This window comes from Crocodylus siamensis, chromosome 5 (genome assembly GCF_052110815.1).
Source record: "Crocodylus siamensis isolate JL-2025a chromosome 5, ASM5211081v1, whole genome shotgun sequence".
Classification (NCBI taxonomy): domain Eukaryota; kingdom Metazoa; phylum Chordata; order Crocodylia; family Crocodylidae; genus Crocodylus; species Crocodylus siamensis.
Genome location: NC_143399.1, coordinates 124,865,189 through 124,881,465, shown reverse-complemented (window position 1 = coordinate 124,881,465; position 16,277 = coordinate 124,865,189). Strand labels below are relative to the sequence as shown.

The following is a 16,277-nucleotide window of genomic DNA, read 5'->3' as shown; positions in this document are numbered from 1 at the left end:
CCCAGCCTGTCCAGGGCCAGTTTGCCCTCATGCATATTGAAGCTAAATTGGTTATCCTTTAAGTGCAAGAAACCATGTTGTATTACACATATTGTTATGTTGTTACATCATGTTTAAATGGCACCAAGTGTATTTGTTTGACTTTCTGTTGCAATATATATGTGGGGAAAAATGGGTAATATGTCACTGGTATAATTGACAGTAAATGAAAATACTTATTTACATCAGCTTAGGATTTGGCCACAAACCTGCTTTCTCTTTCTCTCCCTCCTCATTGGTAGTTGGAACAGTTTTCAAGGTTATTTCTTTCCCTCATGGCCAATCTGCTGCATTTCCCTAGGCAACATATGAGAAGCACTCCTGTGAATTGGGTGTTCTTGATCTCGGGAAGACTAAGTGTAGTGTCGACTATTTTTAGAGCCTCTAATAAGTATGTGCTACAGAATAGCTAAGTGTTGGTCTGCTGATGGCAAAATCTTTACTGCTAAAACTGAGCCTGATTTCAGCTGATGCACTTTTGCTGAAAGGCACAGGATTTTAAATTCTTGTGCCTCAGCTGAGAGGAGTAGTGGACTGCTGATTGTGGGATTTACTTTCTCTGGTCCACTTGCAGCCCAAACATGCATACTTTCAGGGTGTGTCACCTGGCATAAGTTTTTGGTTAAGCATATGTTTGACCGTTGATTTTTACTGGAAAAACAGTAGCCTATGATCAGTTGGGGTAGTTGGAGGAAACAGTCCAGATGTGTGCTGTTCATGAATAGCAGTTTAAAGTGCAGATCTGCTCCTAAATGTGACTGTAAAAACAGCACCTCATTTTGTAACCGATCTGTCTTCTTCAGGTTAGAGTACATGGGTGTGCAGAGAGTGAGAAGGGAAAGGTTGCTTTGAGTCTTCTCCCCAAGCAGTGGACACAGCTGTAGTTGTTTCACTTTGAGGATTTCCAACAGCGCTTGTACCTAATGACTAGAAATGCTGTTCCTACGAGCAGTGTGGCTTGGGGCTGTTTGTAGTACAGGGCTGTATGTAAATCATACAAATTGATATTTTGTATTTTGAATTAATGATGTGCACTTGTTCTGTAGCGAGTTATTTCTTCTTATAAGCTGAAAAGAATAATTATTACTTAAAATAAATACTTCAGGCTGACTTAAAGAAATTATGTCAAATTTGTACACCTTGCAGTTTAGAAATAATACTTGTTACCTGAGCATATTTAATGTCAATTTAGTGAAATGCAGTCATTGGGGAAGCCTGTTGCCATTTCTTAGAGAATCACTTTAACAGTTTGTCTTTAATAATCACATTAACACTAATGTCTCAGCAAAAGGAGCATAAAAAAATATAAGGCTATTTAAATAACATAATGGATGTTCAGATATTCACTTACATTATTTGGTAGTTTTACACAAATGTTATCCCAAGTTGTGTTTGCAAAATCAAGTCTTTATATATATTTTGAGTCTTGAAAAATTGTCTTTTCATAGCCTCATCTTATCTAACCTTTTGCTGGAATGCATTTTCATTTATATAAGTGATCCAAAATTGTGGGCCAAGTTAATGCTTGGTATAACTCTGTGGAATTCATACGGTTCAATTTAATATGTTTTTCCTGGTTTGAATGGAATAATACCAAGGTTGAAACTGGTCTTTGGCCTGTTTTTCTTCCCTTTTTTGAATAAAATTATGCTTTCATAGTTAGACTCCTTCCAAAGATTTATTCATTTTAATTTCTTTTCTACACTTTTAATTATTAGATCTCTTTGTTCATTCTTTTAAATGTTATCTTATTTGTTTTTGCTTCCCCTTCTTATTGCTATTGCTGATTATACAGCAGATTTCAACCCTAAAGGTGAGTGAATGATAGGATAGATAATTTGAGATAAGATAGATAATTTGATCAGTGTCTCCTAATTGAGAACAAGTTCTGGATGAAGTGAACTGCATTTCTTAGGAGGTTACTCCTTTAACAAGTGTTGACTTGGCATTGGTGTAGGAGGAGTTGCTTTAAAAAAATCTTCAGGATTTGGTCTGATGATATCCTGTTTATGCACAGTGTGAAAAAAGGGCCTGAACACGATGTTCTTTACCTGCTTTCATCTCGATTCTTCTTAAGAATTTCTTATTTAAGGCTGCAAGAGTTTGTTTTTAATTGATTGTAAATACTAGCACATATGCCATTCATGATGACACCAGATACCATGACAACACCTGCTGCAACTGTCAAAGTTGAATGGGTGGGGGGGAAAAATGCAAAGGGTTATTTTTTGTTTTGGTTTTTCGTGTTTATATGTTTTATTTAGATAGCCTGAAAAGCAGATCAATTTTGAGATTTGGGATTTTGTCTGGATAGTTTTAAAGAGTCTATTAAATCCTTGTAAGAAATAAATGCATTTTGTTGATTCTGCTTCATAAAAAATGTATTGCTGTGCTTTTTACCATACATAAAAATAAGGGAAGCCTGATGTAGAATTGGGGGTCAACTAGAAGGAAGTCTCAGTCTTTTCATTTTCTTGTTGAAGGCAGGTTTGTCTCATGGCTGGGCATTTGGGGCACAGGCAGAAGTGCAGCTCCCTGCTGTAACTCAGAACATTTTGCAGGAAGTGTTCTGAGTTGCAACAATCCCTCAGACCGAACAGAAGTTCATTGTTGATTCCAGGGATGAGGGCAATCTAGCTGCTGGCTGCAAGCCTGCAGCTGGTTTCCCCCTAGCAACACCCCCTCCTCATGTAATGAGGGTTCAGATTTTTTTCCCAATTGGCCGTTTTTTAAGTGGTCTGCAGCCATGCGCTGCTACAGGCCTCTTTCTGTGGCCAGATTGGGAGAAAATTGTTGCTTCTGTCTGTGTCCTTGATTTTCTCAGCTTTCCCAGCCCCTTCTTTATTAACATACTTGTATAGACATTCTGGGAGAAGTGGTCTTGAAGCTGCTGCAGCCAGTAAGTACATGAAGGAAGCTGCTAGTGGTCACCTCAGTTTTCACTTCTGGTTCATTGGTTTGCAAAAGCTATGAGGTCACCCCAAGAAATAGTGCAGTTTCAGTCCAAGTCTGAGGGACAGGAAGAAGTGTTCTGTGGTCATAGTTCATAGCACCATTCCCTACAATCCAGGAGGAATTGCTTCAGTAAAATGGTGTTCTGTTCCAGCTGCCTGGACATTGAAACTAAGTCCCAGGGGCCAAGAACAAAGAATAGAATCAGAACCATCTAAAATGAAATATTTCTGCCAGGTCTAGTTCTGTCTAACACAGTAGATGTGTTACTTTGCTTGATAGGTGGTAGGGTCTTACCTCTTGAAAAAGAAGGTTCGAATAATGCAACTTTTATTCACACAAATGAATCCTGATTAAGCCAATATTTTTTGATGTTAAGGAGAATATTGTGGAATTTATCGGAATTGTGCCTTGTCATATTCTTGTTTGGTTTACTACAAACAAGGGTTTGTTTCCCTTATTTTTAGTTAAATTTAGCTCAGTCTACAACTAAGTCATGAATTCTCTGAAAAATCCATGTCCTAAACTGCAGGTCCAAACTTGGCTATTTTTCTCTACCTACCGGGTGTTTACACAAAACTATAGTCGAGATTATAGCAGCAGTGATTTTATATGTTAATTCTTACCTACAATGCATGTAAATATGTTGTTATAGCTTAGAAGCACACGGCTGATCTCATTTCAAACGCTGATACTTTTTATTTGATGATCTTAGGTTGCATTTCTACTTTTATACATGAGAGAGAATCTGAAAAAAGTTTTATGGCAACCCATATGGTTTGTTCTCCATTATTACTATATTAAAGTTACATGACATGTGCAATGTATAACAACTCTGGATGAAGCAGGGTCTATTACCAGACATAACAGGAAGGGATCAAGGAAGTTCTGGCTACCAGACTTTGCTACTGCTCTGGGTTTCCTTGCTACAATGTAAAATTACTCTAGCAGGCCTGAGGAAACATTTTGAAATAGTTCTCCAATATAAATTTTCTACTTCAGTTATATTTTTCATGGTATCCAGATATGTTTTCCCTTTTTTGTGCAGTTTTGGACTCCATACAATTTTTCCCCCTGGAATTAAATTCCTGTTAAGTTCAGTTTTGATTTGCATTTTCTCTATATGTGCTGAAAAATGATGGTTTATGATGAGGCAGACTTGTGATCCAACAGCAATTGACATGATACTAGAAAAAATAAACTTACTTTAAACAGGAAAATATTTAGAAATTTTTATGACAATTTTTGAGTAACTTTCTTGTGGCCAGTACTTTGTATAGCATTTCAAGGCATTTATACACATATTCAGGGAGTGGAGGGGGAGGCGCTTTAATAAGAGCAGGACCCAGAGTGTCATGTGTATCAGTGTCACCACTCTGAAACATGGTAATGGGGTGCTTTAATGAAAGCTCATTGAATAAGCTTTTGCTAAAGCACTCCCGCCACCAGCATGGGGATGCTTATGCACATGACGCTGGAGTCTGCTGGAGCACAGTAATTATCATGCTCCAGCAGACTTGATTAATGTAATTACAGTGTGTCGGAATGGCCTCACTGCACATGTATTGGTGCCTTCAATGTTTTAATAAGAAGACTTGTATTATGCATTATTGATGAAGAAAAATATTTTTACTCATTTTCTTATCAGATTATGAAGCAATTTATATAAAACGTATGCAGAACTTGTTCAATAAAGCATCCTGAAAGTTCTTAGATTGATTTTTTTTTTTTGAGCAGCAAGTTTTCAGCAACAGTAATCAAAACCTAGAAGTGTACCAGGTATGAGTGCATGTCTCAAGGTTCCTTATCAGTTTAATAACTGATTTTTAGCGAACTGCTGCAGACTGACCACCTGGAGGCACTACCAACCAGTGGAGCTAGAGAAATAGACAACAGTATGGATGATTGTAATGATTGAACAGTATTGATCAGATATGTCTGGGCCTTACTGACCCTTCATGCCTACATTTCTTTCCAGGCCCTCCAGTGATCTTACATCTGAACAAGCCTTAGAAGACTTTCTTGTGAATAGAGCCAAATTTAAGAGTAGCAAATTAAAAAAAAAAAGGCGGGGGGGGAGGGGGAGGAGGGTTGTTTGGCAAAAGAGATTTAGCTCTTTTTTATGTATTCCTTTCCAGGTGTGCTCCCTGATGTTTACCATAACTGTTACTTTCATGCCTTCATCTTTGTAGGCACTGTTAATGGCAGGTGTCCTTGTTTGTTCATTCTAAAAATCTGATCACCTTAACTGCTCTAGGCTAAACTGAGAACTGACCAGCTAATCATTTGCAATGATTGTGGAGGGTGTGGTTGATCTTTGGGTGCTTCCACTTTTCTGGGGCATACAATGGAGCTAGTTTCGGTGCAGCTAGTTCAAGTAGAGCATTACATCTTGCTGCATAAACAGGTTTCACAACAAAGACAAGGTATGTTTTCCTGATGACTGTTTCAGCAAAAGGAAGTAGTAATTGCCTCCTTGGCCGACCTGTGCTTTTCATTTTAAAGCTCTTGGGAGTTCTATCTTATAAAATGCAATAAACTTTCAGATTTGCCAACTATCTCAGCTGAGGGAGGGTATGATAGAGGTCTTGGAAAGGAGAAGACTGAGGGATGGATATGTTAGAGGTCTATAAAATCATAAAGGGTGTGGATCAAGTGAACGTGGAACTATTCTTTACCAAGAATACTAGAACTAGAGGTTACCTGCTAAAATTAGTAGGTAACAGGTTTGAAATATGTAGTTAACTTGTGGTATTCATTGTTGCAGGAGGTGGGGGCAGATAGCATAGCCAGGTTCAAAAAGGGAGTGAATACATTCAAGGATGGTAGATCTATTAATGGCTATTGAACAGAATGATTGGAGAGGTTGCCTCTGGAATCTCTAACCCAATAAATGGTAGATATCAGGAAAGGTATTATATAAGGTGTATGTCATTCTACAGCAGGCGTGCTTATAGGTCAAATCTGGTCCAGAGACATGACGTTCAGCCCATAGGGTTCCCCACAGTTCAGAACACTTGGCAGCAACGAGCAGTGGATGCTCTACATGGCAGGATCCAGCCTTGCCCAGGCCATTGCCTGTGCAGCAGGTTCAGGGGTGCCCCTTCCCTCCCACCCCATGCATCCAGAGTGGTGCTGGGCTACTCCCATCAGCCCCCTCACATATCCAGGTCAGGGCTGCTGTGCCCCTATGCACATCCAGATTGGGGCTGCTTTGCCCTAGCCTGCTCCTGCCCCACTCATTTGGATCAGGACCAGGCTGTTCCCCCCTGCATGCGTAGATCGGGGCTCTTCTGCCCCACCCTGCCCTGCGTCACCCCACTCCACCATGTCTGGATCAGGGCTGCTTTGCCCTCTTCCCCTTCCTTCTCCCCCCCCCCGCCACACACACACATCCAGGTTGGGGTCACTCTGTCCCACTTGCACACCAAGTGGACAGATTAGGGTTGGGACGTGTTAACCTCTCTCAGCTGGATTGGGCCCATTGGCTGGATCCAGCCCGTGAAGGGACTTGGCACCACCCGTCTGACCCGTGTGGTAAAAAGGTTGGGCACTGCTGCTCTAGAGAGATCTGGTTCACTACTAACTCTGTGTAGCATCCACTTCTGCTGCTGTCAGAGACAAGATACTAGGATAGATGGATCATTGGTCTGACCAAGTATGACACTTATGATCGTAAGCATTGTGTCTGTATGTATATTTGTGCATGTTCTTGAAATTTGTGATTAGTTTGGGGGGGGAATTTATGTATTAAAAAGTATTTTTATTAAAATTATGACAGTTATCACAATTGTAGAGATGATTGTCCTATTACTATCCTATATTATTATATTATATACATAATCATATTATTTAAACAGCTTTTAATTTTAATTATTTTATCACATGACTGACAGATACAGGAATACAAAATTCTAAGATACACTTGAATTGGAAATAAATGTGTTTTTTTAAGTCTTAGAATAGTATTGTATGGTATACAGTTAGGGCCGTCCCTGGAGGGAGGTGCTTTGGAGGGCCTACGGAGTCGGGCAGAGTGGCCATGGTGAGTCCACACTGCTGCTGGCTTCACGGCTGGTGGGGTGCTCAGCAGTCCGCTGCCCCACCTCTGAATCTGCCACCAGGTTCCTCGCATCCAGGAGTGGGGCCCCGCACAGGCTGATTTGCCCTGGGCCCCGCACTCTGCTCAGGTCTTCTCTGTATGCAGTGATAATTTCCTGTGTCTGTGATATGTTCTATACCTCACTGTAGTTACTGTAGGATGTTTTGTGCTGCTGTTTAAATTTAAAACTACAAACATGTGTTCTTTTTGCTACAATGTGTCAGAGAAAAGGTAACATGTAGAAATACTTTTGAACTTTACTTGAGAGGTTAAAGAAGTGTTAACATCTAATAGACCTTTTATATTAAACCAACAGTTTCTGCCATTTGGTAGTGGGTATATTTTTAAGAGTATAACAAGTAGAAGACTGATTTGAAGAAGTGTGAAATTTCACAACTGTCAGGAATATGTAGACACATTGTTGGTGTACCTGTACAATGCATTCAAAACATTAGGCATAAACCATGTAACCCTCAATCATATTAGCATGGCATGCTTTGGCTAAAGGTCTGAATAAGCTGGTAATAGTCTGTTATGGTTACGTAATCATTGTGAATGCAGGTGTACAAATTTAATAGATTTGGTTAATTATTTTAATAGTGTCTGAAACCAAAATACTTAGTTTTAGTTTGTCAGTAACTGGATATGATTCAGCGTAAAAGCATGTTTAGGTTGAAAGCGAACAATAATCTGAAAGTGTATATGGTTTGTTTTTAACGAGTTCCTGATCTACACTAAAAGTGTGCTCTTTGAGCAATTGCAGTCCTGCCCTTGGAATACAGAGTTCACACTAATACTGATGATGTCCTTTTATTTTAGGGGTACCAAGAGTTGCACAGTGCAAGTTTAGACTGCCCCTGCGGTTAATTTGCTTTCCAGCTCAACCTTCAAAAACAGCAAACCACAAGCTAACTATTGATACCAACAAACCTCCTGTCAGTCTTGTCAGCCTTTTTCCAGGTAGGACTTCAAACAATGTCCCTGTAACCCAAGATATGATAGGAATTTAGATTGGAATCTTTCATCTTTGAGTAATGATAGGGTAATTAAAAAGTAATTGCCAAATTAGAAACACCAGTTTTAGTGTTAGTTAGTTTTAGTGTTCAAAGATGTAATTTATATTATCTGAGTAACAACCTAGGGCTTTTGAGTTTTATAAAAGTATTATAAAGCTTGCTTTGCTTTAAAGAATATCAAATGTTTCAAAACAACCTATTATTCTTTTCTTTCAAAATTTATTCTGAATAAATGAAAACATGGAAATAAATGGAATAAAATCTAATATTACTTTACCAAAAGTAGACTGTGCCAAACTAATTTGATATTTTGGTTTGATAAGGTTTTGTTTCTTTGTGTTTTAATTTGAGGAAAATGCAGTTGATAGGTTGTTTTTAAGTTCCAGTAAACATTTGATACAGTCCCACATGGGAAATCCGTTAGTCAAGAAAAATATGGGTATTAATACAAACATTATAATGGCGAGGAACTGACTGAAAGGGAAATGACAACCAGTTGTAGTGCAGGAGCATCTGCTGGCTAGAAGGGAGAATTTCTTAAGGATCAGAGTTGGGACTGATCTTTAATATTTTCATTATTGACCTTGGAATAAAAAAAGAGGAGAGAGATAATTAAATTTGCTAATGAATCAAATTTTGGAGGCATCATTAATACAGAGAGAAGTTGGAAGTATCATACAGGAGGAACAGGATGATCTAGAAGACCGTAGTAATAGAAATGGGATGATATTTAATCATACAAAGGGCAAGTCCTGCAATTTATGTTGTAACTTGCAATTTATCAATTGGGAAAATAGAGGAGTATAAAGACCTGGGTGCATTCATTAATCAAAGAATAACTAACCAGTGTGATGAGAACCTTAGCACATCCTAAGTATGAGTTGAGCTTTTTCCTGTAGATATAGAGAAGTATTAATGCCATGATGCTAGGTCCCTTCATAATATTGTTCACAGTTCTGTTTGGCCTGTTGAAGAAAGATTAATTCAAACTGGAACAGTTGCAGGGGACAGCTATATGAGTGTCACTGGGGGATTAGAGAGGAGACTATCATACAAGAATGGACTTGGATTATTTAGTCTAGTAAAGTTAAATGTGTAAGGCGTCACCATTGAACCAAGAAAGTACATCGTTGAAGTAAACACCAGGGAAAAAGATCTGGTTAACTAAGACCATGCGCACACATTTTTTTTCCTACGACAGTCGCTGTTCTCCCAAAAGAAACTGTGAGTGTACAGATGTTCAGGATTTTTGTTTTGGAAAAAAATTCCATTCCAGGAAAAAAAAAATCCAGGAACAACCAGAGCTAAATCATTCTCAGGATACTTTCTTCTGGGAAAGCAAAATGTTTGTACTCACTCTCTTTTGAAAGAAGCCACAGCACAATTCTCTAGCATTCCAGGGTGCTTTGCTCCCACACCCAGCAATGCAGTGCATCACTTGCTGAACTCTAGGGCTCCAGCCAAACAGGGAGCAGTACATACCCTTTTCACAATCCAAACATTGTGCTGCAGGGAGACATAGGCTGACCCTGAATACCCTGGGTCATTCAATCAAGGCTTCCCTGTGCACTGCTGCTATCTGTCTCCAGGCAGACTGAAGCCTGTAAAGCATGTGGAAATATATGTATGGGGGAGCCTGGCTATGCAGTGTCAACACTGCAGGTTTTCTGCTCTTTAGGGGCTCAGCATTCAAATGTCTCTTCAGGTGTTTGCAGGGTAATTATTTTTTTTTTACTGGGAAAATACACTTAAGAGAATTCTCCTACAGGATTTGAACACATGTGCACAGCCCTAAAGAAGACTGTTGCCCCAAAAACAAATTAGCTAGGAACGTAAGATGGAACTTGCCAGTTTCTAAACATCAGAGAAGTCAAGTTCTGGAACAGTCTTTCAATAAGAGTACTGGGGCAAAAAAATCAAACTAGTTCCGGTGAGGGGAGCTTGACCATTTTGTAAAAGAGATTATACTATATGATTGTCTGAGACACCGGGTGATTGGAGCTGACCCGAGAAATTTCTTCCAAGCCAATCTTTCATTGTGGTGTCACTTCAAGGGCAAATGTATGTATTTTCCCTTTTACTTACTTGCATGCCAGATAGTATCCTGTGTTTTCTTTTTCAAATATTGTTTATGATTTGGGTACGTAATCTTATACATACCTGCCTTTCTGTAGTATTCTCTCATGTATTTAGAATTTGCTATGTGTTTGTAGGTTTAAGTTTTGTTCAAAACATTTTTTGACTTGACCATGTTATGAACTTTGTTCTAGAGGTACTCTAAACATAATTGATCTCATTTTTTGATTTTGAGATCCATTTAGTTTGTCATTTTGGTTAATGAAATAAGACTATTATAAAACATTGTTCAAAAGGTGAAATATTCATACAACACAATTTACACTTTGTTCAAGGTCCTTCAAATATTTTTGGCTGTTCCAGAATAAAATATACAATTAAAACGGTGTGTTAAAACATTCAGATCACAGTGCCCATGGAGGTGCATTTAGAGGCCACAGACAAACGTGCATTTGTAGACTGCAGCACTTTTATAGTGCTTCAAAATATAGTACTATGAGGCTCAGATACACTGAGCACCCCCAGCTGAACTGCTACAAAGTTTCTGCGAAATCATTTGGTGGCATGTCCCCCAGCCAAGAGCACAATAAAGGGTCACTCAGCCCTGTGGCTCTGCTTTCTCCTGCCTCCCTGACACTGGGGCTAGGGACAGACATTCAAAAAGCCTGAGCCTGAATTGATTCAATCGTTGCAGGTTAGTCTAACCTGCAAAGCTTGAACTGATTTGGATGTGGATAGGCTTTCTTTTTTCATTCCAGAAATGCAGGCTGCAGTGGCTCAGGCTAGAAGCCGGGGGGGGGGGTGGTGCTAGAGCAGCCCTTCCTTCCCTTCTGTAGTGCTGAGCTGGGGGGGGAGGGTCTCCAGGCCCTGGCAGGATGCTCTGATTAGCAGGGGGTGGTTGAACCCCCACCCTGCCCTGCACCGTCTCAGGCTGCTCAAGGGGCAGGAGTGTGGCTAGACCCATCCCCATTCTAGCTCTCTGAGGCAAAGTGGGGATATGTAGTGCATGCATCTGTTGATGATAATGAGCTTTTCAATCTCCATTTCTCTGTCTGCAAACCTGACAGGACTGCAAACCAGCAAACCAGCAAAACAAAAGTTTCTTTCATTAGTTCAAGCTCTTCTTCAACAGCTTTTTCCAAGGAGGGACATTACCAGCTGACCTGTTGATTAGCTCCAAAAAGCCCTAAATGGACACTGTTCTGTCTGCCTTTGTCCTATTCCAGTGAAATTGGACAGGGACCCACACACACATACACGCTGGTTTATGTGCACTGAACTTATGTTCTGTTACGGGTTTAAACCAATTTCTGATCACTTAAACCAGTTTATGGGTAACATCTGTCCCAAGCCTGGGTGGGGGCAGCTTGTCAGTGTACCAAGTCACTGACAGCTGATGTGTGGGTGACTGGGCAGCTTGTCAGTGATCAGCAAGTAGTGTGGGTCCCTGCAGCCTGCTTGCACTACCTCATGGCAGGAAAGGGGCACTGGATTGTCCACTCTGCTCTCTCTCCTTCCCCCTTTGGAGCAAAGCACTTTGGGATACTCTGTGGAACTGAGAAAACAGAACCTAGTGCTACAGTAAAGGCCCTCTACAGGGAATGTGCACATCCGTTTTATGTGGTACTACTACAAAAGTAATTCCTCCTTTTTTATCAATAGAACAAGGAGAACAAGGACTGATGTTTGGTGAGCTGTTTTGTTAAAATGTGACTATTCAACAATATTTACTTTGCTAAACGTTATCTCCTTCCTCCTTCTGGTTTTTATGGGGCGTAGATGGTAGAATTAAGTATACATGCGCTGCCCTTAGAATCATCTAGTGTTATTACAGTACACTGTGCACAGTATAAAATTTAATATTCCTGGGCTTATCTTGTAACTAAGGTTAGGCATTTCTCACTAGCCATACACTAAAGGATAAGACAGGACTCTTAAAGTCTTGAAGTTTGAATGCTTTATAATACTTTTCAGGCAATTTGAATAGACTCTATAAATAGATGGCATTGCATAGTCACATCCTTCTGTGGCAGGAATTGGGCAGAGCAGTTTCTTTCGGGACTGCATAATATGTACGTTGTACTGTTTTCATGGATGATGCAGCCGGAACCCCAAAATGCATTAGTTTTGTTCATGTAGTACATTGTAGTCGGAGAATGGCCATGGCTCTGCTTCCTCTGTACCTCTTTCTGAATAAATTTTTCAGGAAGGGGCATAGACCAAGTGATTTCTGCTCATAGGGACTGTTGTGGTTCTGTGCCTTTATGTAAAGGTTTTGTGCAGATTCAGCTCCAGTGGCATTTACGCAAGGGCAATTTAGCCCTTAATGTGGATTGAAAATTTGCTGCAAACATTGTGTAACAGTTTAATTTAACGTTTTATTTCTTCTCTCAGATTTTTCTGATCAGTCTGATGAAGATCAGGTAAATAGTTTAGGATTCCAGTTCTTAGCTGGTTCTAGAATCACTCTTCTTGCTTCAAAAACATCACGTAAGTAATATCAGGATTAATTTAAAATTCATCAAGGTTTACATTTCATATTAGAAACTACACTGATTAAGTCACTGAATTTGTCTTTTGCCAATATGTTGTCTTCAGATGTGGAAATCTGATTAAAAATATTTATTGATGCAAGACCAAGATTTTTGGCTTGAGTGGAATCAACCATTTGTCATGCTGTCAGAAAACAGGCAGTAGGCTTGACAAAATATTGCAGATTTTGATTTTCTTGATGGTTTCACTGAGGATGTTATTGGCTAACATGTTTTCAGTGGTTTGACTCTGAGATTTTGCCCACTATACAAAGTCATTTGTCAGGTGATGCTCTGATTATTGATTTTTTTACCAAGTGATAAGAATTGATTTTATTTTTGGAACAAATCCTTCTGTTGCTGAAATACCTGTGTTTCTGATAATTGCCACGAGATCAGTTTCTCAACTTCTTATTTACAATTTTGCTTATACTTTTCAACACATTTTAGGCAATCCTTCAGGTGGGTGGCATGAAAATGAACTACTTCCGACCAAACTTCCATCTTGAGGTCACTGGTGAAGGTGAACTTTTCCCTTTGCCTGTTGATTTTTCTGTAAGAAACAGGTCCTGATGAAACCCTGCACTGAGAGCAGGAGAAACAGTTAAAGTCTCTCTTACAACAATAACAAATCTCTGCACATCTAAAGCATCCACTCTTTTTCACAAATTTCTTCCATAATTAAGTTGAACAAATTCTAAATTCAGGGGGTGCGACTTTGTCAGCAAAACTTTGAGGCTTCGGCCCTTGGCATGCCTTCACTTAATGGTGCAATGGGATCTGTGTCCTGATCCCAAGAATCATGCCTCCTGCCATGCTGTGTATGGATGGTGTGATGCACCAATTTTGGATATACAACCAGATTCAAATTTTGCCATTACTACTTGTTCATGGACGGGGAATCTCAGATCATAACTCCAGGCTCCCCTGGATTAGCAAGTAGAAAATCACATGCCAGGTGAACCGGTGTGGTTCTGGGGCTGGAACCATCTATCAGCTGGTTCCAGTCCTGGCGCTGCCACTGGATCACAATGGGGAGCCTTCCACATGTTCAGTTTAACCTAATGGAAATCAGCCACATGATTATTACAGACATTTAATGGAATACTGTGTTTGGTGAAATCCAAGATGAATCCCCCCCCACACACACACAAGGCCAGGGAGGGGGGGAACCCCTTGTCTTGCATTTGAGTACAAGGTGGTGGAGGTGGGGGAGCAGCAGTTTCTGCAGCCTGGCCCTGACCCTGAGTCTGGGTTAGAGCCACAGCTCCTTTCCCCTCTTCCCTGACCTCCCAAGAGCTTTGGTCTCCTCCTGCCTGCCTCTGCCTGGCAGGGTGTCCCCTTGCTCCACTCTGATAGGCTCTGGCTCTGTTCTAGCCAGGTCACAGAGCTTGTGCTTGCTCTGGCTCTAGCCCAGTTTGATAGCAGCAGTAGCAGTGGCAAGGCATCTCTGGCCCTAGCTCCATGGGTCATCTGGAGCTGCCACTGCTACTGGGCAGTGCTGCAGCCACGGCAAGCACTTGCTGCATGCCCCAGGCTAGAGCAGGGTCAGGGCCTGCCAGAGTGGAACAAGGGTAAGCAGTGGGGAAAAGGAAGATGGAACCTGCCAGGAGGGAGAGTGGGGCCTAAGGCAGCAATGTTGGGGTAGGGCTGGCAAGGAGAACAGGAATGGAAAGGGCAAGTGGTAAGGGAAGAGAGGTGGCAACGTGTGGGGGGACAAGGGGCAGGGGTCAAGCTGCTTTACTGCCCCCCACTGCCTCCCCCCCGCCACTGCTTTCATCACTGCAGTAGTTGGCATGTGGTTGGGGGTAGGGGTGGGGGAGGGGGATGAATGAAAGACAAATCTCCAAAAATTAGATTCTGTACATGGAAAAATGTAATACATCTATACATTTTCCATCTGTAGAATCTAATTTTTGGGAGTGTTAGGTTAAATTTGAAGTCATTGTGGATTTGAGTAAATATAGTAATTTTGTGGCCCATTTTCCACTTTATCACACTGTTAATTACATGAATGAGTAGCTGGGCTAGTATTTAAAACGTGATTAACTGGCTAGTCTTGTGTTAAGCATGAAGTCTGCCTGGGGCCCTCATTCTTACCTTTTTGCCTTTCGTGCACCATTGTCAATAACAAAAGCAGTAATTTTATTTCAGAAGGAATGCCATATTTCCAACCTGCCTCTGACACAAAATCTTCTCTTCTGTTTGTTGTCAAGTGTCATGTCATGACCGACAGGATGTAGAACACAGTAGTCTTCAACGTCTTTCGTCAGCAACAAGACTCGAGCCTAAGACAATCTTTCAACAGCTCTTTTAGATCATTTACATGACTTTCAAAAAGCTTTGATTAGTAAATTTTGTTCAGTTGATCAGAACCAAATATGAAACCATTGGTTTTTTTGTTGGTTTTATTCTTTTTTGTTTTTTGAATCCACAGGTTCAACAGCTTGGAGCTTATGTTCATAAAACTTACCCTCAAGATGTTTCTTATAGCTTGCCTTTTCATTGCAGTCCACATGAACATTACATATTGTAGAAGACTAGCCCACCACCACTTCTGTGTAGTAGTAACTTTTGATGCTTTATACATATGTGCATAATATTTATATGTGCCATATTTGTTATGCTTGCCGCATCTATGTTTTTACCTCATTTTTGTCTTGGCACAGTTTACCAACTTCCTTGCTCAACTACAGATATCATTGGCTGTGTTATGTTGTCATGTGCGTACTTGCTGCCTGTTGCTGAGCAAGAGTTCCATTGATTTGATTTCATGCCTATGCATGATATGATGTACATTTTTTCTGTGAAATAAAGAACCCACCAAGTGGTTGTAAAAACATCTCATTTGCAGGATTTCAAGGTGTTTATTCCAATTCATGGTTTCCATGACCACCCTGATTGCTGTGACAAAATTGTAGTGTGCCATATAAACACTCTTGATTAAGTGACAGATAGGAAAGACAGCTTGCTGAGCTGAAATATTTTTTTTCCCAAGTAAAAGAATCCAAATCACTTAAAATGTATTTTTAAAGTTTCATATTCTTTTTTTTATACATATCAGTAATACCAGGTTAAGAGTTGTAAACTGTTAGGTAATATTTTTTTTTTAAGAAGTGCTTTGATCAGAAACATCTGGATGGTACTTAGTAAAGGACTTTTTATAATATCAACAATCATTTTACATGTATCAGCTTCATATCTATATAAGGTTATGTATGTGCTATTCGTATACTATATTTTATTGTTAGTTGACTTTTAATATTTAACTTGACAATGGAATTTAAACAGTTTGAATTTTCTGGGAATGAAATAATTTAAATTATTTATGAAGACTTTTCCTTATAAGTTAACATAAGAATAAATAGATTCCTATTTTATGGTATTGTTGGATGAAAAGTTTCACATGTGTGGTCAGATCCATGTCAGTTTACGCCAGTTAAGGATCTGTCTGTTTTTAAACGTATTTTAGTCTTTAATGAATTCATAATTTTCGTCTAATTAATTCAAAATTTTCAGTCTTCCCACCCAAACCCCAATTTCTTCCTCTGCATTTTGGTT

The 16,277-nt window shown here is 39.9% G+C and overlaps 1 protein-coding gene across 7 annotated transcripts in view; it reads left to right on the top strand.

Moving 5' to 3' along the window:
* Nucleotides 1-16,277, top strand: part of BBS9 (Bardet-Biedl syndrome 9) — a 482,129-nt gene that overhangs the window by 129,380 nt on the left and 336,472 nt on the right. For all 7 annotated transcript variants that reach the window (XM_090050217.1, XM_090050216.1, XM_090050215.1 and 4 more), the window contains 2 exons: nt 7,913-8,053; nt 12,580-12,675. In XM_090050217.1, the coding sequence (XP_089906343.1) occupies nt 7,913-8,053; nt 12,580-12,675 (237 nt within the window). The remainder of the gene's footprint in view (nt 1-7,912; nt 8,054-12,579; nt 12,676-16,277) is intronic.